General features: G+C 39.7%; 1 protein-coding gene across 1 annotated transcript in view; it reads left to right on the forward strand.

The window, feature by feature from the left end:
* Window positions 1-18062, forward strand: part of edc3 (enhancer of mRNA decapping 3) — a 39022-nt gene extending 20960 nt beyond the window's left edge. The window contains 4 exon segments of the mRNA NM_001126590.1: window positions 815-1159; window positions 12352-12505; window positions 15918-16135; window positions 17606-18062. Of these exon segments, the coding sequence (NP_001120062.1) occupies window positions 815-1159; window positions 12352-12505; window positions 15918-16135; window positions 17606-17940 (1052 nt within the window). The 3' untranslated portion in view covers window positions 17941-18062.
* The last annotated feature ends 7035 nt before the right edge of the window (window positions 18063-25097 follow it).

Raw genomic sequence — 25097 nt, forward strand, 5'->3', positions numbered from 1 at the left:
TTAAATAATTGTATTGAGAAAAATAGAAACAAAAAATCAAAAAGTCTCACAAAGCATAATCCTTACATGGTTTTTATTGAACCGACGTTTCAGTTCCTCACAGGAACTTTCCTCAGGGGTAACAGCACAGTGTATACACAAACAATATGTTCAAGGCCAATATTCCTTAATGTAATCATTAACATTTTGGGGCATATTTATTATGCTGTGTAAAAAAAGGCAAGAAAAATTGCCACACATTGCCAGGCTTCGCCGTGTAAAAACGGCGTAAAATTGGCGTATTTTTTTTATGCGTTTTTTCTTCCACTGGAACTTATGGAAAATAATGGCATAATATCCGGCGTTCAGACGGCGATCTTTTCCATTTATTTTACACAGGTTTTTACTCCGTTTTTTTTGGCAAATTAGTTTTACACAGCATAATAAATATGCCCCTTTGTGTAGTACTATATCAAGTGCTATATCAAATCCCAAGTGCTCAACCAAACCCTTAGTCGTGTGACTTCAAAGCTCTGGGAAAACTTGATTGAACTAAAGATTTTTCAATATGCAAGTTTGGGTTTTGAATTTGGTTCTGTATTCAGTGCATCCCTACTTTAAATAAGGACATATAAGGATATATACTTCCATTTTAAATGCACTGCTAATACCTAATGTTATTTACATATTTGCACACAGTTCATTACACTGTAAAGAAAGATCATTAAAGACCTGTATCTATATCCAAGGAAGAAGACATGTTCCTAGGTTGCACCTTTTATTTTTCCTTTCATTTATTATTTACTTTTTCATCATTTTTATCTTCTGTCCTTAGGGTCATCTAGTAGCCGCTATCCAAACCAAGTTACACCAAAAAAAAGCGGCACTAAAAATGGGCAGATGAAGGCACGTGATGATGAATGCTTTGGAGATGACTTGGAAGAAATTCCCGACACTGACTTTGACTTTGAGGGCAACCTTGCTCTGTTTGACAAAGCAGCTGTCTTTGAAGAGATAGATACGCATGAAAGGAGGGGGGGGGGAGGAGGAGCAAGGTCGCGGGGGACCCCAAATGAGAGGCCTCCAACTTACAGGCATGATGAGAACATCCTGGAATCAGAGCCAATCGTATACAGGAAGATTGTGGTTCCTCAGTCTGGAGGAAAGGAATATTGCACAGGTAAGACAAAAGCTTGAGTTAATGTTTTGGTTTGTTTTTAATTGTCATCCTTTTCTAAGATTATAAGCCTTGAACGCATTCTTTAGTCTATTTAAAAAACCTGTGTTTAAATGGATTTTTCATTTGCTTCCACCTAAAACTGCTTAATGAGAGATCATAAATTGAAGACCTCTGTCTTTCTTTGTGCTCTTCTAGTCTCACGCAGTTTTGTTATTATACAGCCTTTGTTTTCTGAGTCATGAAGAGGTCTGTACAATATCAGGCCACATGGTGTATGATAGGGATATCCCTGCTTAGCATAAACAGGACAGACATAATGAGTCTGAGGCTAAAACCCAATATTCATAGGCAGATCTGCCTGATGGCATTTCTTAGAATATATATTCAGCTGATGATTATTTTCAATAATGCATTCCACCACATGGGAACACTGAGCCCATGCTTTTCTTTGTTTTTTTACTCACTGGACCGTGTTGAACTGGCGAATGCAGGTGAGACACAGCATGCATTCCTGCGTGCCTGTGTGTGAGAGCCCTTATATGTGTCTTATCTGTTCATTTTGTTTCAAAGATGATGATTAGTAACAGTGAACACATTATATACTAGCTGGGAAAAATGTTTCGTTTTTTTTTTTTAAAAAGCATATGTTTACGGGTGTGTGCTTATGCGCATTTTCATAAAAGGTTGCTATAGAATGTGTTACAGTGTATTCCAACATACAATGCTTCATTGGTTCCATTCTTCCCTGTGACTCTGTATCCACAGGAACAAAAGCCAGTGCTGAATGCAAATAAAATAAGCCTTAAAGTATCTATCTGCATTCAGTGTTGGTCCACATGATAAAATTGAACCAAACTGCACATACAATAGCCATGTGTGGTTAAGTACATTGTTACAAACCACATGTCAGCCTCGTGAAATGCATGCTTGCCCTTAGGGATCATGTTGTAATCTTATTTTAAATAGAAGCAAGAGCACACAAAATTTTTCTCATATTAATGCTGCATTGCTGGAAATTAGTTTAGCTGCGTTCAGTGTGGCTTCATTGAAATAACTGTAGTAATCATCAGAACTATTTGTTAGCCATGCTACATGTCTGTTTACAGGTGTCCAGCTTTTAAATACTTGTAATCTTGTTTGGCCTAAGCAGAGTCCTTCATTTCATTTAAGTGTCCTCATTCTAAGGGAAAGGTTGACGCCTATGGGACAGTGAAAATATGTATATAAGTAGAATCTGCACTAACCTACCATTTGTAGTATGCCTGTATCTTTTACCCTTATAAAATGTGTTGTCTATTTTATTAGAATCGTGTTCTTTTATTGTAACCATGCTGTTTAAATGGTTTCTACCATATTTTTGGACATTTTTTGTTTGAAATGACATTCGTTTGTTACAGCATGTACTAATTTTGGTTTGCTTCTAAAAAAGAAGAAATTATCTTAAAGGAACAGTAACACCAAAAAATGAAAGTGTATAAAAGTAACTAAAATATAATGTGCTGCTGCCCTGCACTGGTAAAAGTTGTGTGTTTACTTCAGAAAGTCTACTATAATTTATATAAATAAGCTGCTATGTAGCCATGGAGGCAGCCATTCAAAGGAGAAAAGGCACAGGCACATAGCAGATAACAGATAAAACACTATTGTATTCTACAGAACTTATCTGTTATCTGCTATATAACCTGTGCCTTTTCTCCTTTTTTCCAGCTTGAATGGCTGCCCCCGTGGCTACACAGCAGCTTATTATATAAATTATAGTAGTGTTACTGTAGCAAACACACCAGTTTTACCAGGGCAGGGCAACAGTGCATTACATTTTTATTACTTTAAAGCTCTTTCATTTTTTGGTGTCACTGTTCCTTTAACTCTGACATGGTACAGTTTCTCCCTGAGAGCTCTCTAAACTGCTCTCAGAGATCCCTTCTCAGATCTTTTGTGCCACTGACCTTACTGGCATAGTTTGTAGCTTTATCCTTGACTTGGGTGTCATTGTCTCCCTGGGTATTTTAGGAATAATAAACCCCCTCTCCTTTTGACTTCAGCTTATTTAATGGGGCATAGAAATATAAAGATCGTTCCCACCCTCTACAGACATTCAGGGCTGAATCGACTGATATGGAGGTAGAAGCAATAGGATTTCTAGCTCCTTCTGCTGATTCAGGCCTGAAAGTAGATTTTGCTCAGGCGTATTCAATGGCGCAAGCAAAAAAGAAAAACAGAAGACCCGTGTGGTTATTAATTACCTAATATCCAAATATTCGGCCATTCAATGGCGCCCGATCAAAATCTTTTAACCCACCCGATCGGCAAGTCGACATATCCGCAGTCTTCTGCGATATCTCTCACCTCGCCATCTTGCCATACATGCACCAAATATTGTACGAAACAAGGTTTTGTACGATATCATCAGTGTGTGTATGGCCAGCTTCAGGCTCAGTGTCATGCAACTTCTCCTTCGCGTTGTTGTGACGAGAAGGCTTCTGGGGATTAAAGTCCCTTTGCTTCCCAGAGAATTGTTCAGCAGCCACTGTGGGAAGCATAGAGACCTTAAGGTCCCAGCATCTGCCACTTTATAATGTGAAAAGGTGCGGGAGGTGTTTGAATAACTTTATTTAGCCTAAGGGGGGTTTTGTAAATGGTTCTTATGGTCAGAAACAGACTATCGTGGTTTCCTTTCAATCTGTGGAATCAGGTATGTTTGTATAAAAAATGCTGTTTGTGTTTATGCACCTTTTGTTAACCTTTTTTTTTTTTTTTTAATATAAGCCCGACTAAATGAGCTCATGTCTAAAACGGGGCGTACCTTTTTCCCTTTAACACACTGATTCTTTTGCAGTATGTTATTGACACCCATTGTATCTACACAGTGCCCTATAAACTACTTCTTCCCACAGCATAAGAGATTATTCAACATGCATGTTGCGTGTTAACAAAACACTTGAAGCAATATCTATTCCAGCTGCAATTCCTCAAATTAAACTCTGCAAACAAATCCCTCCCTTCTCTTTGCTTGGCCTCTGTAATTACTAAGCTTCCTGGGCAGCCAACAAATCTCCCCCTGCTTCCTAATGCAAGCACATTACTCTTAGATGCATTTTTAGATACAAATGACTGTTTTGTGTAGATTTTCCCCATTTACCCCCTCCCCCCATGCACACTTTCTTCCCTCTCTCTCTTTTTTTTTTTTTTTTGCTTCCTGTATGGCATGCGCTCCCCCCCCCCCCTTCCTTTCCAAAGTTTACATTACATCTGGTATATCGGAAGACGTAGTAGAACTAGTCCTGACTTGCGTGTGTAAGAGGGTAGGCGTGCCCTTTAAACTAGCACACATGTCATTCACTAATTAAAGGAAGTCTAAACATTAGCTTTAGGTTGTACTCATTGCGTGAGAGGCTTGATCATTCGGCTTTCACCTACTTATCCCGCTGTTAAAGCATGTGTAAAGTGCTATATTACCAGCTTTTTCTTTGTGCATGCCGATTTGTTAAATGCTTTCTGGGAAGTTGTGTTCCTGGTATATTGGGCTTGTGCCAGCCTAGTAGTGCTGAGTGGCACGCAAGGTGTGAGGAGAGAAATACAAAGAGCTCATTAAATATAATTCCATAATGTCTGCAGTATAAATAGACCATCCATCAGTTACTAATCGTGGCATCATACATTTGCTGTAGTCTTATTATGCCGGTGTTCTTTTTCAAATTGGGATTTCTGGGTCACAGACTGGATGGGGGTTGGGGGTGTATATGAGACCCTGGTTTAATGGCATATTTCAGAGTCCATAATTGACCACTGAGGGCATGGGATCCCTTATCTGGAAAACTGATATCCAAATAACATGATAGCCATATCCCATATAGTTCATTTCAAGCAAATAATTATATATATTTTTGTAAACTATTCTCTATTTTCAGTAGGAATAAAAGAGTATGTTGTTCTTTATCCATACTAAATTAGCGGAAGTGCATGTTGGTGGCCAATCAGTCTTATTGCTTTTATTTAATGTTTACATATTTTTATAGTACACACTAAGATATTCTCCCAATATCCCCACCTAGGGGTGGGCGATATCGGGGCTAATTTGGTCGTTTGGCCTTGGGTCCAAACGATCAAATTAGAACGGCGGGTATAGTCGCCGGTCTGTTTGTGTCGGTCCCCGATCTGACAGATTTTTAAATCTACCGTATCTATATCTGGCCGATTTCAGGCCAGATGTCTGTTCGGCAGGCCCGTCTTTAGTGCCCCTACACGGGCCCATAAGCTGCCGAAACGGTCTAAGGGACCGATATTGGCAGCTAGAATCGGCCCGTGTATGGCAGCCTTTAGGTATGTTGGTCCAAATTATTGAAAACCACAGGTCCCAAGAATTCTGGATAATAGATCTCATACCTGTATAATGTAATTTTAAATGCAAACAATACAATTCACAGGTATCAGTCTATTTTTCTGTACAGTTGTGTGTTTGTTTGTGGACTTGGAACTAGAAGAACTGAAGCAGCTGCATGATGTAAGCTGACACCATTTTATTTATCATTGTGAATGGACCAGCCCCACGTGAATGTGCCCCAGGTCTGGAAGCTGCTGCTTTTGAAGTGTCAAGGAGCCGCACACATTCCATGCTGTTAGAAATGATTTAGACTAATGTTGCCAGATCAGCTGAAATTCAATCCTAAAGATTCTCTTAGCTCAACGTTTTGGCTGTTTTAGATTGTCAAATCAACATGAACTGGGGAACGAAGCATTCACATGCACACCAGCCCTATCCGTGACAGTGTCCGTGTGCTTAGGCACACATGGAGGGAATTCCCTGGAAAGCTATGACAAAGCATCTGAAACCCAATATGGTGAAGCTTTTAAATGTTTTCTTGGAAAAGTATGTGTATGTGTGACACTAACTGCACATTTGTTCCACATATCCATACAGTATTTATGGACTTTGGTGTGTGTGAGACTTCTCTTTGAAATATCCCTACTTAGTATAAAGATTCAGCAGCCTGCTGTTAGTTATCTGTGGTTATGCAACTTGTGCTTTTTCAGAGATAACACACACACACTCTCACACACTCATGTACACACATTAAAATATATGAGGGTGATAAGTAAAAGCATAAAAGATTTTAAAGTAAAAAAAGTAAAGTAGATGTACATCACACCACAAAGTTTTAATTCATTTCACTCATTTGTTTGTGACTTTACCTGGCAGAAATAGCTCTAATTTAGTAAATTCCATAGCCTTTGTACAAACTAAACATGGTCATACATGGGCAAATGTTGATTTAGCTCTTTCAGTCTGAGTTGGCAGTTTATATGGCGGGCCTACCCAACCAGATATTGATTAGACAGATTTAAAAACCCCGTTAGAGAGATGACTGCATCGGCTCATTGATGTGGGCCTTGCCCCAACTTGCCCTATTAGCCAGTAGCACAAACTGAAGAGTTTTAGTATCTTGCAGTATGTGACTATAGCAACATCAGCTTAGTTATTGCTATTATCCTTATTTATATAGCACAGACATTATCTGTTGCAATTTGGAGAGATAATACATGATTCCCATCAGTCCCTGCCCCAGTGGTGCTTACAAATCCCTAATACACACTCACTCTAGGATCAGTTTTACTAGGAGCCAGTTAACCTGCCTGTATGCTCTGTGAGAAAACCAGAATGTTTGGGGAAAAAAAACAAAAAAAAACTCTTTATCATGGGAAGAATATACAGTCTGATAGTGCCTAAGCTGGAACTAAATCCCGACCCCAGCAATGCTTAACAGAAGTGCTAACCACTACAGCACTGTGTTACTTTCTTATGGTCTGAGCACACCAGGGAATCACCAGTGATTTTTGTGGGTACTCTTTGCAAGGAATGGTTCATAATAATAGTTCCTCTGTATTGGAGTAATTCAGTAAAGCTAGAGAAAGCCCTGCAACAGGGACATCCTTATACTTTTATCTCCTTCTGTTCCTTTACACTGTTACAAATAGGGCATTCTTGTAAGGCCTTTAGTTTAGTTTGCCTTTCACAAACAGTTTTTTTCTGTCATTCTTTTTAAATAACCCGTCGTGATTATTTTTTTAAATGCACAAACAATGTATCTGTTTGCTTGTTAAAGGATTTGCTGCTTTTGATGGCAAAAGTAGTTCAATAAAGCAGTGCGGAAACAGTTAAAAAAACAGGTTTAACAATTGCAAGGTGACTGAAGAATGAATGAGCGCCTTGGTGAATGAAGGCGCCCTTGCGTGTGACTGTAGAACAGCTGGGCAGAGCAGGTGCAGCTGGTAGAACCAGTCCGACAGCTCATTATCCTGCAGGTCTTACTCATAACACAAACACACAGCTCTTTCTTACTATGCTCACTACTTTGACTTCTGCAGTCAATAAACCTAATCCTTGCAAGGTCTCTTGTCCTTGCTGTATTGTGTATGTGGTGCCACTGGTTACCGACAATGAGCTCAGTCTGTTTACAAAAGACGCAGCTCTGTTATTTCTGTGCCTGCTACTGGATGGTAATGGCACTGGTTTCTGCAAATGCCATTTGACATATCTCGGAGTTCATTAATCTCTTTGATGATAAGAAAATAGAACAAGCTGAATTTATTGAAGCCATCCCAGCTGTACCAATGCCAGGTACTAGTGATCTTTGGTAATACAGGTATCGGACCCCTTATCCGGAAACCCGTTATCCAGAAAGCTCCGAATTACGGAAAGCCTGTCTCCCATAGACTCCATTTTAATCAAATAATTCAGAATTTTTAAACTGATTTCCTTTTTCTCTGTAATAATAAAACAGAACCTTGTAATTGATCCCAACTAAGATATAAATAATCCTTATTGGATGCAAAACAATCCTATTGGGGTTAATTAATGTTTTATTGATTTTTTAGCAGACTTAAGGTATGGAGATCCAAATTACAGAAAGATCCCTTATCCGGAATACCCTTGGTCCCGAGCATTCTGGATAATGGGTCCTATACCTGTACCAAATACTGTAATATAAATAATTCTTAACAGCCAAATAGTATATTTAGCAACCTTAACTTAGGCCCACAATATCTTGTTGACTTGCAAATTCCATTATATAGGGATATGATCTTTTATCTGACAACCCAATATTCAGAAAGCTCAGATTTATGTGTGTCCTGACCCTTCTTGGTAAATATAAAATTGGAGCTTATCCTGCTATGATCTAGTCCAGTGTTCCCCAACCAGTGGCTCGTGAGCAACATGTTGCTCTCCAACCCCTTGGATGTTGCTCCCAGTGGCCTCAAAGCAGGTGCTTATTTTTGAATTCTTGATTTGGAGGCAAGTTTTGGTTTCATAAAAACCATGTATAATGCCAAACCGAGCCTTCTGTAGGCTGCCAGTTCACATAGGGGCTATTAAGTAGTCAATAATAGCTCTAATTAGCACCCCCAGGAACCTTTTCCATGTTTGTGTTGCTCACCAACACTTTTTCATTTTAAATGTGGCTCACAGGTATTGAAGGTTGGGGACCCCTGATCTCGTCTGTCATCAGTATAACTAAACTACTTCTGTTGATTTTATTACTATCTCTTTTTCCCCATTACATGGCTCTTCATGAAAGCTGAAGCTCAAACCCTAAGCATTGCTGAGTGCTGCTCAGGATAGAGTGTTAGATAGAGCGCACATCTGCTGTGGTTATTTCTGACCTTTTTTGTAGCTCCTTTTTGGGGCCCCTTGATGCCAAAAGCTCAGTGCTAATTTAGCTTCTTATAAGTAGACTTTTTACTGATGGTGGTATTGTTTTAAGAATTGTTTCAATACTAATTGGCATTTTGTAGCTCTGCAGTTCTCATAGTGAGGGATAATTGTACAAGCTTAAAGTTGGCCATACACAGGCCTATTTTACCTGCTTGCTGTGCCCGTCCAAACTTGGTTGGTAATTTTTTAGACTGTGTGTGGGGGAAAATGCACAGCCTGCCCAACTTATATCTCCACTGGAATTGGCTAAAATAAAGTGTATTTATGATCTCAGCTTGACTATATCTATCCATGTTATAAGGAGTTCCCAATGGTACCTTTTGCAGATGGGAAAGTGTATTGGTGAAGTCCTGTGGAATTGCGTGCAGACAAGAAGGATGTCATAGCGTGTGTGCAACCATAGCCACGTGGGGATCATAGTCAAATATTTAATTGCATGAAAGTCTAGCTGCTGCAATTAGGAGCTGGCACGAGAGTAATGTAAAGCCCAGGCGAGCAGCCAAACCTGCCACCTTGTGCAAAGGTAGCTGGTGACTTTTGGCATCAGATCACCTTCTTCTCACGTTATGTACACTTGGGATTGAATCTGTGCCAAGCTTCCCACCTGCAATCTTTACTATACAGATGACTAGGAGAATGTACTACCCTAAAGTAAAATAATACCTGTGGACATTAGAAGTATGTTTTACAACTTCAACCCTCCAGTCTTGCTATCTGTTGCATTGCTTATTTATACAGAGCTCTACTGATATGCACAAGACTGTTTAACATCACAAGAACGCTTCTGTGCGTGACTCTATGGGGACCAGGCTTCTCTCTCCCCCTTGTATTGTGTCATGAGGGTACACCGCTTTTCCTATAGCCAAAATATGTGAAGTAGTAGATATTTGGTTGCATATTCATCAGATTAAATAAGTCAATTTTTTACAAAATTCACGTAAAGCTTGTGCCAGAGAAGACAGTCTTACGGTACAGGTCATAGGAAATTTAGGAAATGATTGATACTTTACTCTATGCTATATATTCCCGTAGGTGTCTAATATAAGTATGGAGAAAAGAGTAGTTTGTGGCATGATAACTAGGTTGAGGCAAATTATAATGGGATTATGGCAGCAGCATATTTTAGCAGAGTAAAATCATATGCTTACTTGGTTTGTGTAAAAGTAGCTGGGTCTATAACTAGATCAACTAATGATGATTACAGATTATGTAAGGACTAATAGAATGAAGTGGAAGTGCTCTTTTTCTGTTAATGTACCATTACAAGAGCAAACTTTATTAATTTGCTGTTCTTTAAACACTAGTCTAGTTCCCATGCAGCTTTATAGAATATTTTGAGTATCCCCAGTGAAAAGTTATAGGGCCTTTACCTTTTTATTTTAGTGCTGTATCCAACTGCAAAATACAAAGCAGGCTGAATGCAGATCTTTTTATTAGAATTGACTTTTGATGTTTTTCCCCCATGATGTGGTTGTTATTAATAAAGGAGAATTGAAGTAGGGCAGAAATGTTGTACATTATGCCCACACAGCCCTCCAAAGATGCCCCAGTAGCTCCCCATCTTCTTTTCTGCTGCTTCCCTACACATGCTCTGTGTGGCTGTCTGTTGCTGAGCTTAGGCACCGACGCACAATACACTGTGTGTGTGTGTATGTGTATAATATATATATATATATATATATATAATATATGTCACAATATACAGCTGATTAGTAAATAATACAGATTAGTGCATGACAGCTCAGAAACCAGTGCAATTAGCATCAGAAATTAATAATCAGCCCTGTAGCTTCACCTTCAGACAAACCTCGTTTTCTGCCTAATAATTTGCGACAACCCCTAAGCCCCTAGTTTTTCAACAGCTGCCCAGAACCCACTGAGCAAGTGCGTGTCACAGACACTTCTAACAGGTTTCCATATGGTGAACCCCTGATGCAGTAGGTTCAACGTACTCCTCAGTGCTTTGCAATACATGGCTGTATCCATTGAACGTAGAATATTGCATATAAAACAGCAAGTAACCAACATAACAGGTAAAGAGGGCCCTGCCCAAAAGAGCTTATAATCTAAAAGTTCCATGGAGTGCTAGTTCTGCTGTAAATAAAATAAGTGCATGTATTTGCTTGTGCCTGCGTGTATATATACACACACACACACACACACATTAATAGTTTGTTGTGTTAAGCTGTTACAAGACTGGAAATTCTTCTGTCCTGTGTTCTTTGCATTTTTAACATGAGCCTATACCCACAGAAATAATTACAAATCACAGACATACAAATAATATAAAAGGTACGATTTTGCCCAGCTCTTATAAGCCACAGCAACCAATCAGATGATGTGGGGTCTTAGCTGATTTTTGCTGATTTGTTGCTTTGACTTTACATTACCCCAGTTATGCGTTGCCAAGTATTTTGTGCATTTACTTAGATTTCTAGCGTCACCTCATTTGTTCGTACCTGCCAAACATGGCCCAACAGTCAACTTTGTTAATGGTAACCCCAGGTTTGTGTGTACTCTGTGATATATACCATATCTCTTAAGTACTAAAGTTCTTTGTTTTGGCAGGTAGGTTATTGTGCAGGCTTGCTTGTTCGGAAAGCAGATATCCTGAAAGATCTGAATTACGAGGAATCCATCCCATCCCATAGAGCTCATTTAAAGCAAATCTAATTTTTAAAAAACAATTTCCCTTTTCTCTGTAATAAAACAATACATTGTACTTGATCCCGACTAAGTTGCAAAATGTTTAATAGAAGGTATGGTGATCCAATGTACTGAAACCCTAATCCAGATCCCAATCTGTATACGTTTTCTAAATTTGCTTGAAATTTATTATCCCAGGTAATTTCAGAGGATAAAAATAGCTAGAAGTGAAGTTTCTAAATTCTTTGTATTTTCCATGAATTAGTAAAAAAAAAACAAAAAAACATTTTATTGGTTTTTACAACTTTACATAAAAATAAAATTTTAAATAGAATAGAAGAGAGAAAAGATAGATAAAGATGGTGGTGGGCATCCATAATTACTCGGTTACAGTTTATGTAGGTTAGATACAGTTATATTGTTAGGGCTTTTTGTACCATAAGGTGGCCATGCACGCACCGATAATGTCGTACGAAACCTCGTTTCGTACGATATTCGGTGCGTGTATGGCATGTCGGCAAGTCGACCGATATCGCAGGAAGCTGCTGATATCGGCCGACTCGCCGATCGGACCAGTTTGAAAATTTTGATCGGGCGCCATAGAAGGCTCCGTGGCTTTCCAGGTAAGTAATATGGCTTTTCTGGCGTAGTGCAAGAGTTGTTGCAGACATAGTCTGTCACCCGGGGGTATGGTAAGGCCTCCAGTGTGGCCCAATAGACAGAATGCGGCTGTCCGAATAAAAAAAAAAAAAAGCATTTTAAATGACTTTTCATGGATATTGTCGTCTTGCCTCTGCCAGTTTTCATTGCTCTTGTTTTTATCCTTTATGTCCAGATTCGGGACTTGTGGTACCCAGTATATCCTATGTCTTGCACAAGAAGCTACTGTGTGTGGCTGAGAAACATGGCCTCTCAGTGGAGAGGAGACTGGAAATATCTGGAGTCTGTGCTAGCCAAATGGCACTTACACTGCTTGGAGGGCCCAACAGGTGAGTAATGGTACCGCATGGTTCTATAATTTCATATATGTTTGTGTGCAGCATAATGAAACATGTGCTCTTACTGCATTCAGAAGGGAAGCTACAGTTGCACCATAGTCGGCATTTTGTGCACAGAGTACTTCTTGCTAAGGTGTCACTAATTGGAAAACACTAGTGCTCAGGGTAAGATTCTGTAGCGGCTGGAGAACTCATTAAAACTCCTCAAGTTCCTATGAATACAGCCATTTTCCCTCACTGCTGGATGATGCACTGCAAGGCAGACTGTTACACAATACTTTGGCTTACCATAACAGCCGGCTGCAATATGGTACCTGAGGTTTTGCCTCATGCTGTGGGTACATGTACACTCATCATCCTAAACTGGGACAGATTTATTACAGTCATAACTGTGGAATATTGATGGATCCCCCACCATCTGCATTTTTTTCAACTTATTAGCACTTTCCTAACTGTCAGAAACAGGTTTTTAAAACATTGTCATATTTATCAAAGATTTTTTTGCTTTGAGCAGTCAAGTTCAGTTCATAGAAAGCAGAGTTGAACTGTAAGCCATTTGTAAAGTATCCTAAAAATAGCAAGCATTTCATTAATTTATACTAGGCATGCACAGAATCCAACATTCAGAAGTGTTCAGCCGAACCAAATCTGAAACCTTAAGGCTACGGACAACTAAATGGATGATTCCTTTTCTTTTTATTTCGAATTTGAATGCCATATTTGGCATCGGGCTGAATGTTTTGCAGATTATTCAGACAAATCTATGTTTGCTTTTCTGTAGGGGCAAGTACTAAAATTAGTAAGTAGAAATTATTTTCAGTGGCACACGGTGTTTTAGTTGTGAAAAAGGATTTTTGTGCGATTTAGAAGTTTTTATGCTTGTGTGTCTGTGTGCCAATACCATAAGTGTTCATTGTCCTAATTAAAGCTAAAGTATCAGTATTTCTTACTGCTGTTAAGCAATGCAGATAAAGGCTACATTTTTGTTTTATGAGGATATTTCCACTTTTAGAGGTCATTTTGTTCATTGTAGCAGCTTTTTTTCTCTATTATGTCTGCTATTGATAAAGCTTTATAAAACGTGTGATGTTACACATCCTAGGCATTAGCAGTGTGTCATTTTCAGGCACACAAAAGCACTTGCCACTATTGCAGCACTGATCCTGGCCACCAGGCATGTGAGATAAGAGGAAGAATGAAGCCAGTTATATAACCAGGCCCTAATTTCCCAGAGCTTAAGTGATACAAGGTTGCTCGGAATGTTTCTCACTTCACACGCGATGCTGATCAGCTACTCTCTACTCCTCTCTCTCTGCTCTTACACCTCTTCGGTAATACCAGTTCTGCAGGGTTCCCAGAGTGCACACTGACACACTAAGCTTGTACTTAGCAAGCCTTGCGTGTGGATAAACACGCACGGAGAAACTGCTAGGTGTGGGCTAGTCTCTAGAGTGTGGATAAACCAGATATCATTACTACTGCGAAAAACACACCAGTGGTTTCAGGGGATTTCAATTTACACTGTTGATTTTCTGTGCTTTTTACAACCTTAACAATGCTTTCTTTTGGGAAATGGTTCAAAAGTCCATCTCTTCACTTGCATGACATGCTTTGGAGGCCACACAATATCATTTAGCCACAGATATAAATACTGGGGAGGCTAGAGCAATGCAGTTTGTGTACATCTGCAAGTTGTTTATACACATTAACAAAAAATAGCATGCACTGGTATGGGGATATGAAATGTCTAAGTGACATAGTCGATTCTGGGAGTTATAGTTCTAAAGTAACTCAAGTACTAAGACACACAGAGGTACTAGTAACAGCTGATCATTTACTGATAATTGTCTCTGTGTGTTTTAGCAGGGGCAATTCTCATTATTGTACATGGTAGGCTATTTTCTGGAATTTAGTAGCTGTGAAAATGTAGCTGCTACTAGTAGCTCCATGTGTCTTCACCCTGAATGTCCCAAAACCTATTTTTAAATAGTGCTGTACAACTTCTGGCTCTTGAGCTGTTGCTGAGTTGCAACTCACACAATCCCATGACAGTGGAAAATGCACTTTCATACAATGAAGATTCATTTGTAGAAACAGCTGGACAGGAGGATTTTTTTTGGATTACAGATCAATAACGGCAATTGCCTGTTTGTAAAGGGAGAAGCAGGATTTTGCAGATGAATGAAAATTCATTAAGCTGCACCAACTGCAGTTCCCCCATTTTTTTTTTTTTTTAACCCTTGCTTAACCTTGCCTTAATAGTGCTCTGAGCACTTTGCACATGTTAGCTAACAAACCGATGATCCATGCCAGAGTTGGACAGAGTTGCACTAGAAGCTTCACAAGCTACTACAAGCTGCTGCTTGACCAAAGCACAGCTGTTTGCTAGTATTGTAAGGGTTACCTCAGCACATATGTGAAGAGGGCAAAAATTATGCACAGAAAAAGGTAAAAGGCAGCCACAGAACACTGGGGTTTGCTGGGGGCCACAGGAAGTCTATCTGCTGCCCCCAGAACCACGGGCCACCAGGCGGCTTTAGCACTCACTCTGTCCTTGGTTCCTTCCCCCCAATCCATAGTGATGTGCTGTAAGGGAGAAAAGGGAAAAATAGAGGAGTGGAGAGAATAGGATATGTTAAATAGAAGTGGGGGAATTCTAAAAAAAACAAAAACAAAAGTGGAATAGAGATGGTTGGGAAGAATAGGGGGGGTGCAGTACAGTAGAGAAGAGGGGAGAAAAGTTAGGGAAGGCTGCTCAGAAGAAAGCCATGAGGGAGTTTATGAGGAGGTATTCTGGCCAAAATTACTTAATAGGATGCGAATGTAGAGTTTAGCTTCTGTAAAATGTTAGTCAGGAGTGGGGGCTTGACAATATGTTAAGCAACATTCTGCTTTAGATCCTCACTTTTCAGCTGCAAGGCATTATATGCTATGCCAGTTATGGCAGTGCCTGATATAATGGGGAAGCAGGAAAGAGGCAGCCATTTGTTTTTTTTCCCTTATATAATGACATTGCTGAAATGTAGAGTAGTGTTGTGGTGCAAATCATCTTATCAAGGTCCAGTTATAGGGGAAATGCAATGTGCATGTTACTTTATGGAGGGATGTAACAAATGGTATTTGCACATACACACAACTTTTGCTTGTCATTTGCGTATATGTTGTTTGTCTGGTCTCTCCATAATATTCTTTAGATAAATCTTGTTAAATGTGCTGCAAAAGAAATCTATATAGTTTGCAAGAAATTCAGGAGTGAGAGCTGCCTTCTATGTTCCGACAATACACCCGCTGCTTAACTAAGGCAGCCATTGATTTTCTTTGGTAACACATAATTAGAGTATTCATTCTTTTAACTTAGTCTGCAGTATACTGTGTGTCATCCTCATCTATTCTTGCTTTCTAGACTGAACCCTAAGAATGTTCATCAGCGCCCTACTGTGGCCCTACTCTGTGGCCCCCATGTGAAAGGAGCCCAGGGAATCAGCTGTGGTCGGCACTTAGCCAACCATGATGTTGACATTATCCTTTTCCTGCCAAATTTTGTGAAAATGCTGGAACCAGTTACCAACGAGCTGAATCTATTCTGCCAGACTCAGGGCAAGCAAGTATCTAGCGTTAAAGGTCAGTGGCCATTAAAACTCTGTGTATTTGTTGAATCTGTAAGGAGTATAAGGAAGAGCTTTGTGTAGCATATATGAAAGCAATGTTGTATCTTGTAGATCTGGTCTTTTATTTGTGCAATTATTGGCTACTTATTTATTCATTAACTAGAACAGTAAGGTTGGGATCATTTATAACCATTGGGTCAAAGTTAAAAAAAAAATAAATAAAAAAAAGTTGCCAAACACCATGTTTCTGCCTCTGGGAACTGCACCTGCCACTGACTGGTTGCACCTCTTTGTGCTTTTGGACTGCAAAGAGTTGGACCTGTCCTCTGTATACAGCAGTGCTGCTAACAGAAGAGGAGGTCATCCCCTTGCAAACCTATTCTCAAGGTCTGCATCAGATACTGGGCTTCATTGTACCTGTCAGGACAGTGCCTTTACTTGTGTTTGATGCACTAAATGTGCAGCTGGCATAGGGCACAGTGAGCCCTGTGCTATACTGTATCATTATGAGGCACATTAGTTTGCCCTGCAGAGCTAAGGAACCCCATAGACTGTTCCATGACCAGGTGCAGAAACAAATCGGCTGCAAGGGTTGTTTTAATGAAGGTTACAAAAATCATTGAGAATGTATTTCAGTTAACTATTAAAATATAAATAATCCTTTAGAACTTGAGTATAGATTTCTTTACTGCATCTTGTTCCACGCTGTCAATCTAATGCTGCAATGCCATCTAGTGGTGAGCTCACAATTGTTCAGTCTTATAAAGATGGTTAATTTTTTTTGTTTTATAAGTTATCCTCATGCAGGCACTTGGGTATAACGTGCAAATCCCATTTTAGCTCTGCGGCACAGTCTTAAGCTGGTCCCTCAATACTATCTTATTGGCCCATGCATGGAGCAAGCCTAATTTGACTCTGTACACATGTGGCCTAAATGCTGCTATTTTAGCAAGGGTCCTGTGTATGAGCAGCTGTATGCTCCTTGTTCCACTCCATGTGGTGGTATAACTAGCCGTTAGGCACCCATTTCATCAACTTTTGGTGTGTCTGTTGATACTCCATGAACAGTAAGCAATGTTCTCTGAATGGGGCGTAACGTTTTCTCAAATGATTTCTGCTAAATGACTAACACACAAGCCAGTGGTATGATATGATATATTTTTGGTTACTCCTTATATAGTGATTGCTGGGATCAGTCAGCTATGCATTAATTTCACTCCAGGTTCATTGTAGTAGGTGGGCTCCAGCTGATTTGAGTATTAATGGCTCCCCAAAGACAATGCTAAATTATTTTGCCAAGATTCTGCCAAGCAAGAAATTATGAAGATAAAGACATTATTGGCTTATAAACATTTAAATATTCTTTCTACCCAGTCGTAATAACTTTATTTTCCTCTAAAGTGGCTGTTAATGGATTTAATGAACACTTCTTTATAATGTAAACGTAAACGTGCTAATTTTGGCAACCTTTTATTTTTTCCAGATCTGCCAGAATGTCCTGTAGACTTGGTCATTAACTGCTTGGATTGCAATGAAAACTCCTTCTTGCGTGACCAACCCTGGTACCGTGCAGCTGTAGACTGGGCTAACCAGAACCGGGCTCCTGTGCTGAATATTGACCCTCCTGTGGGTGACCATGTGCAGGGCATTCATGCCAAGTGGTCGCTAGAGCTGGGCTTACCACTTGCTCTAGGGGAACAGGCCGGGAGGATATACTTATGTGACATTGGCATCCCACAGAAAGTTTTTAGGGAGGCGGGCATTAGCTACCACTCCCCTTTTGGCTGCAAGTTCGTTATCCCATTGCATTCCATGTAGGTATAGAATGGACAGCCATCCTGTGCCAGCTTCATATTGAAAGTACTTTTCTGATGCCTTAACAGTATGGGTGCAGCCGTCTTATGATTTGGTCAATAAAACAGTGATATGGTGATAAGTCACAGGAATTGTGGGAAATTCGGTTCATATTGCCTTTTTCCCTTCCCACCAAACAGATGAACTCAAATACTATGAAGAATGCATCAATGGATCTACCAATGTGTTGCTCTATCGGTTACTGCTCCTGTACATTTTCACCTGTGCAGCTCTGAATCAGCCTGTTAGTGTGCAAAGGAAGCACTTGCCTTTTTTTTTTTTTTTTTTTTTTTTTAAATCCAGTTTTATGTTGTTGTTTTTGTTATACTGGTGTTTATCTGTCATTAAGTGGTTAAAACCGTGTAATCAGAGACTGCTGCCATGTCAGTGTTTGGATGCTACAACTAACACTCAGTGCTACATTAGTTATGTGTAATTTCCACTTGGCATAGTCAGTCAGAATGCCTTTTCTTTTTTTTGCAGCTGCAGATTTCCATCTCTTGTTTATCCTATGAGGTTAGTGGTTGGGCTGTCGGGCAACCAAAAGTGTAGGGACGATTTGCAGCAAGATTGGGCTGTTCCACAACTTACTTAGCTGATCCCTTACACCTATCTTCACAAACCCTTTCCTTTCTTCACCTCTAATGGGTTCATCATGTAATGAGAGAGTTAAAGTGGATATCCATCTGCTCTTAGACACAGACAAAAATGTCCTTGTGTAAGAACTCAGAGTGTCAAAACTCATATACTGTTTGTGTGTTTTTTGTTTTTCCAAACAAAATATTTAAAAACGCCCACGTGTAAGAGCCCTTAGAAAGAGATTCCAACATGGTTCCATATTATTGACCTGATCACAGGAGCTCACACTCCTATGCAGATGGTGTTGTCTCTTGCAGTGTGATATTCTGCCTCCCTGCATGGCAAGCAACATAAAGGCTGCTTATCCTTTGTGTCATTACTTAGCCACCTGGCAAACTGCTGATGAGCATGGGAGGAAGGGGTACTTATTACAAGTTAGCCCAGCTTGATGTAGGTGCCTAGGGTACATGCAGTTACGCACTGCTCACCATCAGTTCTACAACCCTTTGCCTTCCTATGCTATATATGCAAATGCATCAGAATTTCAGTTTGCCTTCAACCAGGCCAGCCAGCTGTTGTACAGTATTGTACAGTTTATTGGTGTTTAACCTCTCTGTGTCATAATGTGCATTCAGAAGTGGAATAGAAAAACCCAGGGGATTTCATGGGTTCAGTTGCAGGGGCAATTTCTGTAGTGATATCTAACAGTATTGCCTGCACCGTGTAGCATATGCACATTCACCCAGTCCAATATATTCATTCCTTTATCCAAAAAGCCTTTCAGCACATACAGCAAAAAGACACACATATTCATTATTCACCCTGCTCATAGTATCAGCTTCACACCTGTCAGTGTTTAGTAGCCATGGCTTCTCACTACAAACACATGGAATAGTCTCCAGTCACTCCCCATTGTGGACTACTGAAAATGCAACAAGTGTGGCACAACCACTGCCTGATAGACTTGGCATTGTGTGCATGTACCATGTTTGTGATGATTCCAGTTATCCAGTGTGGAAGATGACTGCAAAAATTCTATCCCCTATATGTAATAAAAGGCACTATGTTTGCCCAGGAGCAGTAACCCATAACAACCAGTAATATGTTTGCTTTTAAACAGGTGGCCAGCAAATGCTTTCTGCTGATTGGCTGCTGTGGGTTACTGCTCCTAGGCCAGATTTGTTCCATTTATTACATAACCCAGTTTATGTTTTGACTTGCTACTTTGCTGGAGGAAAGTCACTGCTACCAAACCCTGGCAGCTCCTGCTGGTCTGGCACAAACCTCAGCCAATGTATTGCAACCATGCTTTTTTTTTGGGGTCTTTCTTCCCTTATGGTGAAGACACACATAGCTACTAGTAGCAGCTACTTGTCATGGCTACTAAAATAGACAATGCTGATCATTTACTGATAATTGTCTCTATGTGTTTTAGCAGAGGCAATTCTCAGTATTCTCTATGGCAGGGTATTTTCTGGTGTTTAGTAGCCGTGACAAGTAGCTGCTACTTAGAAGTTTTGTTTGTTTTCACCCTTACCCCTTGTCTTTTCATAGACAAAAGAAACAGTATCAAATAAAGTGGCCTCGTGCGTGCATTTGTTAAGGTAGGCCTGCTTTCATAAATCTGATGTGTATTATTATTATTATTTTTTTTGTTTTTGGTTTTATATATGTTAATACCATCCCCAGGGGGTGATTTGTTTTCCCCCAAATTGCCCTATATTTAGAGCTACAGCGGCCTAAAACTAACCGGTCTCACCAAGGAGCACTTTCCAAACTGTAAAAAGAAAAATAAACACCTGCCCCTGTAGCTCCAGTAAAGAGACATTAGAAGTCATGGGGAGCTAGAGTTGTCTTTTTTTATTTTAAATAAAGGATAGTGTGTCATGGTTGGAAGGGGGTAAAATTGGTATCCCTTTAAACCTGTACAGTTTGTGAAATGAAATCCATTGTCGGGGCATTAAATAAGATTGGTACAATTTTTTTCTAAAATCTTTCTAATTTGTGTACAGAGGGATTTTATGTGCTCTAATCACACTGCGGGATGGCCAGAGAGGGCAGGGCTCATTTAGAACTGTGGGACACGGGGTTTCCCACAAGTGTGCATTTTCTGGCCAAAAAGTGGATTCCTCTTCTGCCAGTGTGCACACAAATGGAAGCCTCAATGCCTTGTGTGGCCATGTTTTCTGATTTAGCCCTGATACATCTAAGGCATTCATATAGAGTAACAGAGTGCTTGCTACCATTTCCTTTCCTTCTAATGCCTTCTACTGCCAATCACAATTCACTTCTGTTATACACAAGTTAAAAAAAAAAAAAGTAGTATGGGATGGCTTTTGTCATTTCCCTTAGGTCCTGCCTCTTGATAAATGAAGGGCAAGATTATAAATAGGGGAATGCTCCAATAAAACCTGAAAGCAATAACCTCATTCTAGCCTGACAGCCAACCTGCTTTCTGATTGCTATGGGCAGAATGTATTCTGGGTGTTACATTCACTATGTTGGAAAAGAAAAAAAAAAGAGAGGGAGGAAAATACAAACCTCATCTGTACATTGCTATGTCTGTACACAGATTAAATATCAAAGTAACTGGTGATGTTTCAAGTCAGTATACAGACCACACAACGGTGGGGGTTTGATACCCCATTTATGTTACTCCAGGTGTTTGTGAATAATCTTGTTTTGTTTCTACAGTATACAATTTACGGCAGGTATCTTTGCCTAACACTGGATCCCCTTCCCTTAAGCTGTCACAAGAGGGCATAGGTCTAGGTATTAAAGGGAAAACACTACACAGCTACAAGAGAAAGGTGAGAGCTATAGAGTTCTCCCCCTGACTTGCTGCGGCAAACTCCCTGTTCTGTCTTTGTTACGTAATTCCCCCATGGACCAGGTGCCTGAAGTGTCTTGATTAATGCACAAGAGAATATATATAATAAATGACTATAAATTAGGGTGAATGGGTGAGCAGCAATAAAGGTTTTAGCACAGTCTTAATCCTTATGCCCAAATCCAAGCTTAAGAGTCACTGGCTGGAGCTATTACAGTTAAGGAAAATATCAACTGGTGGCAGTAGGAGAATATCACTGATATCATGTGCCAAGTTGGTTGTTTACTGTTTGAAAAAAAGAGCCCCCATACCCTAAACTTACTTGTATTATTTGTGTGTCCTGTCATTGCCTAAGGGCAAGCTACACAGACCAGCACCGTGCAGAGTAATTCTTATAGGTATAAACATAGTTCAATACTTGCATAGACCCAAGTACTGTGCTGCACTTACACATCTTACATATACACACAAAAGTACAATATAGTGCCTGCAGCATTGCCAATGGGATATAGTGACAGCTACTGCCAGAGTGCCATGTGTGGCTTACTGGGCCCATTATACCCTGTAAATATTGCATAGCATTTAATGATAGCAAAGCTCTGACTGGTTCCTAAAGTTACTATGCTAGATCAAATCTGCCATTGTTTGTGAATGAGCCCCATTCTGTTTAATGCTGTAGAATTGTGCCATCCTGAGAAATGCTCAGAAATATAAACATTTGGTTGATTTTTCTACTGTGGGATTTCTAGAACCAACAAGGTTTCCCATGCACACAAATTTAATTTTGGAAGGTGCTCATCAAGCCTCCCAGTGGTGCCAAACTGCCCGCGCACTTCATGCCTCACCCACACAAAGGTACATGATAAACAAGGAGAATGAAGGTCTGTGCTACTTCGGCATACAAATACAATGTATCCCAGGAACTTTGGTCCCAAAGGATCTTGAACTTTTTGTTTTTGAGGGGGAGAGAGGGGGTACAGAAATGCAAATAAAATTGTAAGGGAAACTTCCAAAGTTGTTTGTGGTCTTTCTTTCATAATTTTCATAATTGTGTCACTCACAGTGTTGCTTTTATTGGCAGAGTCTGCTTGCATGACCTTATTTCAGCAACCCCTATGCTGTGAGATATTTTTTCTTAAATAGCAATAGAATTTAAAGGGAAAGTAGAAACACCATGGAAAAATTCATTTATGTGCTATGGGCTTCTGTAACAGATTCTAGCAGCTAGCCAGAGCCTTTTTTCACTGCCTATTGCCCTTCTGAATTACCCTATGTAGAAATAATTTTTCTCAGACATACCTGATTCCACAGATTGACACAAATGTTACAGTTTAGGCAGCCTGTACTCCTACCCAGCTTTAAAGGTAATACTATTTCTCATGGGATTTTTCAAAATTGCAGTAGAGCTTGCCCTTTACAGCATCTTATCTCCCACAAGTCATTAGGTACCAAGATAAACCATCCCATATAGAAATACCAGGGCCTTCTGAATAGTATGATGTTCTGTGTGCACAGGATTACACAGGTGCTTGGCATGTTTACACCAACAAATGATTTATACCACAATATTGTCTCCTGCAGAGCTTTAAAGAAATTGGGGATGCAAACACAAGACATAACGGTTACGTATACAGAGAGAAGCCAGAATAAATGCAGTGTTACAATTGCATGTTGTTAGGAGACTAACAGGCTGAGGGCCCTGATTGCGAGAGTTTACAGTTTTTCAACCATATGTAGTAAAAGGCACTAAGGTTTGCCCAGGAACACTAACCAATAGCAACCAATAATATGTTTGCTTTCAAACAGGTGAACAGTAAATGCTTCCTGCGTTTACTGCTCCTGGGCAAACTTAAAGCCTTATTACATAACCCTATTAGAGGGAGATAAAGTGGGAAATACTGTGAGGTCGCCAAGCGAGCAAAACTTCTCCAGATATCCCTACCTACAGGTGGGCAATATTGGGCTATTTTGGTGTTTGGCCTTTACATTAGTCTATACAACTTATAACGAGAGCATGAATAAGAATTTTGTCTCATGTGAGTAAGGGTCAAATGCATGTAATGTTCCTAAGGTAAAAGCAACTTGATTTAGTAAGCATCTGAATGTGGGCAATGAATGAGAAGGCAAATGTGACTCCTAACTAGGGAACTAGGGTTATGTGGTTATTTTTCATAGTAAAGAAGGTAAGAAGATAACCAGTTCAGTATTGTTCATGTTGATTTTTAGACAACATACAAATGCCATGGGCAGTTTGCTACAAACACTACAGGAAACAAATCTCATGTTTATGATATTTTGTGTTATCTTAAGGGCTATGGCAGATGGGACATGTTGTCAGCCCCACACAGTAGCCTACGTTGTCTTTCAAGGCAATGCAAGGAATGTGTTTTACATTATTCAGATGGAAGGGAGCTTCAGATGTTAGCCTCCACTCAAGGAGATAAGACTGGCATCAGCTGTACCCAACCCAAAATCCCTCCGAATCCCACTGTACACAGGCAGCTGTGTCCTTTATATTGCAGGATGCTTGCTCTCAGTTCTGCTTTGTTTACCTGCATGGCCTGTTGTCTTCAGCAGATCCTTAGAAAGTCATGATTTTATATACCAATTGTTTCTTTTTTCTAGAAACAATGGGATATTGGGAATAAACGGGATAGTTTAGCCACTTGTTCAATGATTATTTCTTCTCTATTTCTTGAACTAACCAGTGTAATGGAATCTACTCTATGTTTGGTCCTTGCAAGGTACATGATTAGATTCCCAGAGCACAAATAACTATTACAAAAAACACATTATAATGCTCCAAGGTTAACAAAAGCCTTTAACCTTCCTTTCTCCTACATTGCTCAGTCGTCAGAACCAGTAGTGATGAGAATATAAGCAGCCAGACAAATGCTGGCTTCGATAGCAATCACAATTACAAATAACTTTAAAGACGCAGGACAGATATGAAAAAGTTGCTTAGAATTACATTTTTCACTATGCAAAAAAAGTACATTCTAGCCATTAACCCCTTTAAGTAAGAGCATGGAAGGTTACAAATTTAGCGGTGGCTTTAAATACAGAGCATTCTGCAACCACATGGAACAAAGACATTTTAGTTGCCCTTCACACTTCTCTACTAACATAGAAGATGAGATTGGGGAAAAAACACATCCATTAAGTTAAAACCTTTTGCCTACATAAAAGCTGTCTTCCTGCTAGCAGATTCAGGGCAAAGCAAAAAATCCCATTTGAAGCCTCTCCAATATTCCTCAGCGGGGTAAAAATTGCCCCCAAGAGGAAATTTGGACCAGTCCCTGAATCAGCTTTGTAATGAGTTAATGTCAGTAACTTGTGTATTTACATACTTTCTGAAGCCATCTAACCCCTTCTTGAAACAAATGTATCAGCCAATACAACAGGGGTCTAGGGAGAGAATTCCACAGCTTCACAGCTATTACTGTAAAAAATAAAAAAAAAAACCCTTCCTGAATGGATACCCTTGTGTCTGCTGAAAGAGCTTACTTTTACATAAAGCATTTTTAGATGAGATTATTATATAACCCCCTTGTGTGGCCAAGCCTTTCTTCATAACAGACTTTCCATTCCCTTTATAATTACATATAACATTTCTGTAGCGAGGTTTACATGTAGTCTCAGTTTACCTGCTGAAGTAATGTTTTTAGGGTGCAACACTTTGCTTTGCTGAAATAAACATACCCACTGCAGA

The sequence above is a fragment of the Xenopus tropicalis genome, chromosome 3, assembly GCF_000004195.4.
Source record: "Xenopus tropicalis strain Nigerian chromosome 3, UCB_Xtro_10.0, whole genome shotgun sequence".
NCBI classification, from domain to species: Eukaryota; Metazoa; Chordata; class Amphibia; order Anura; family Pipidae; genus Xenopus; species Xenopus tropicalis.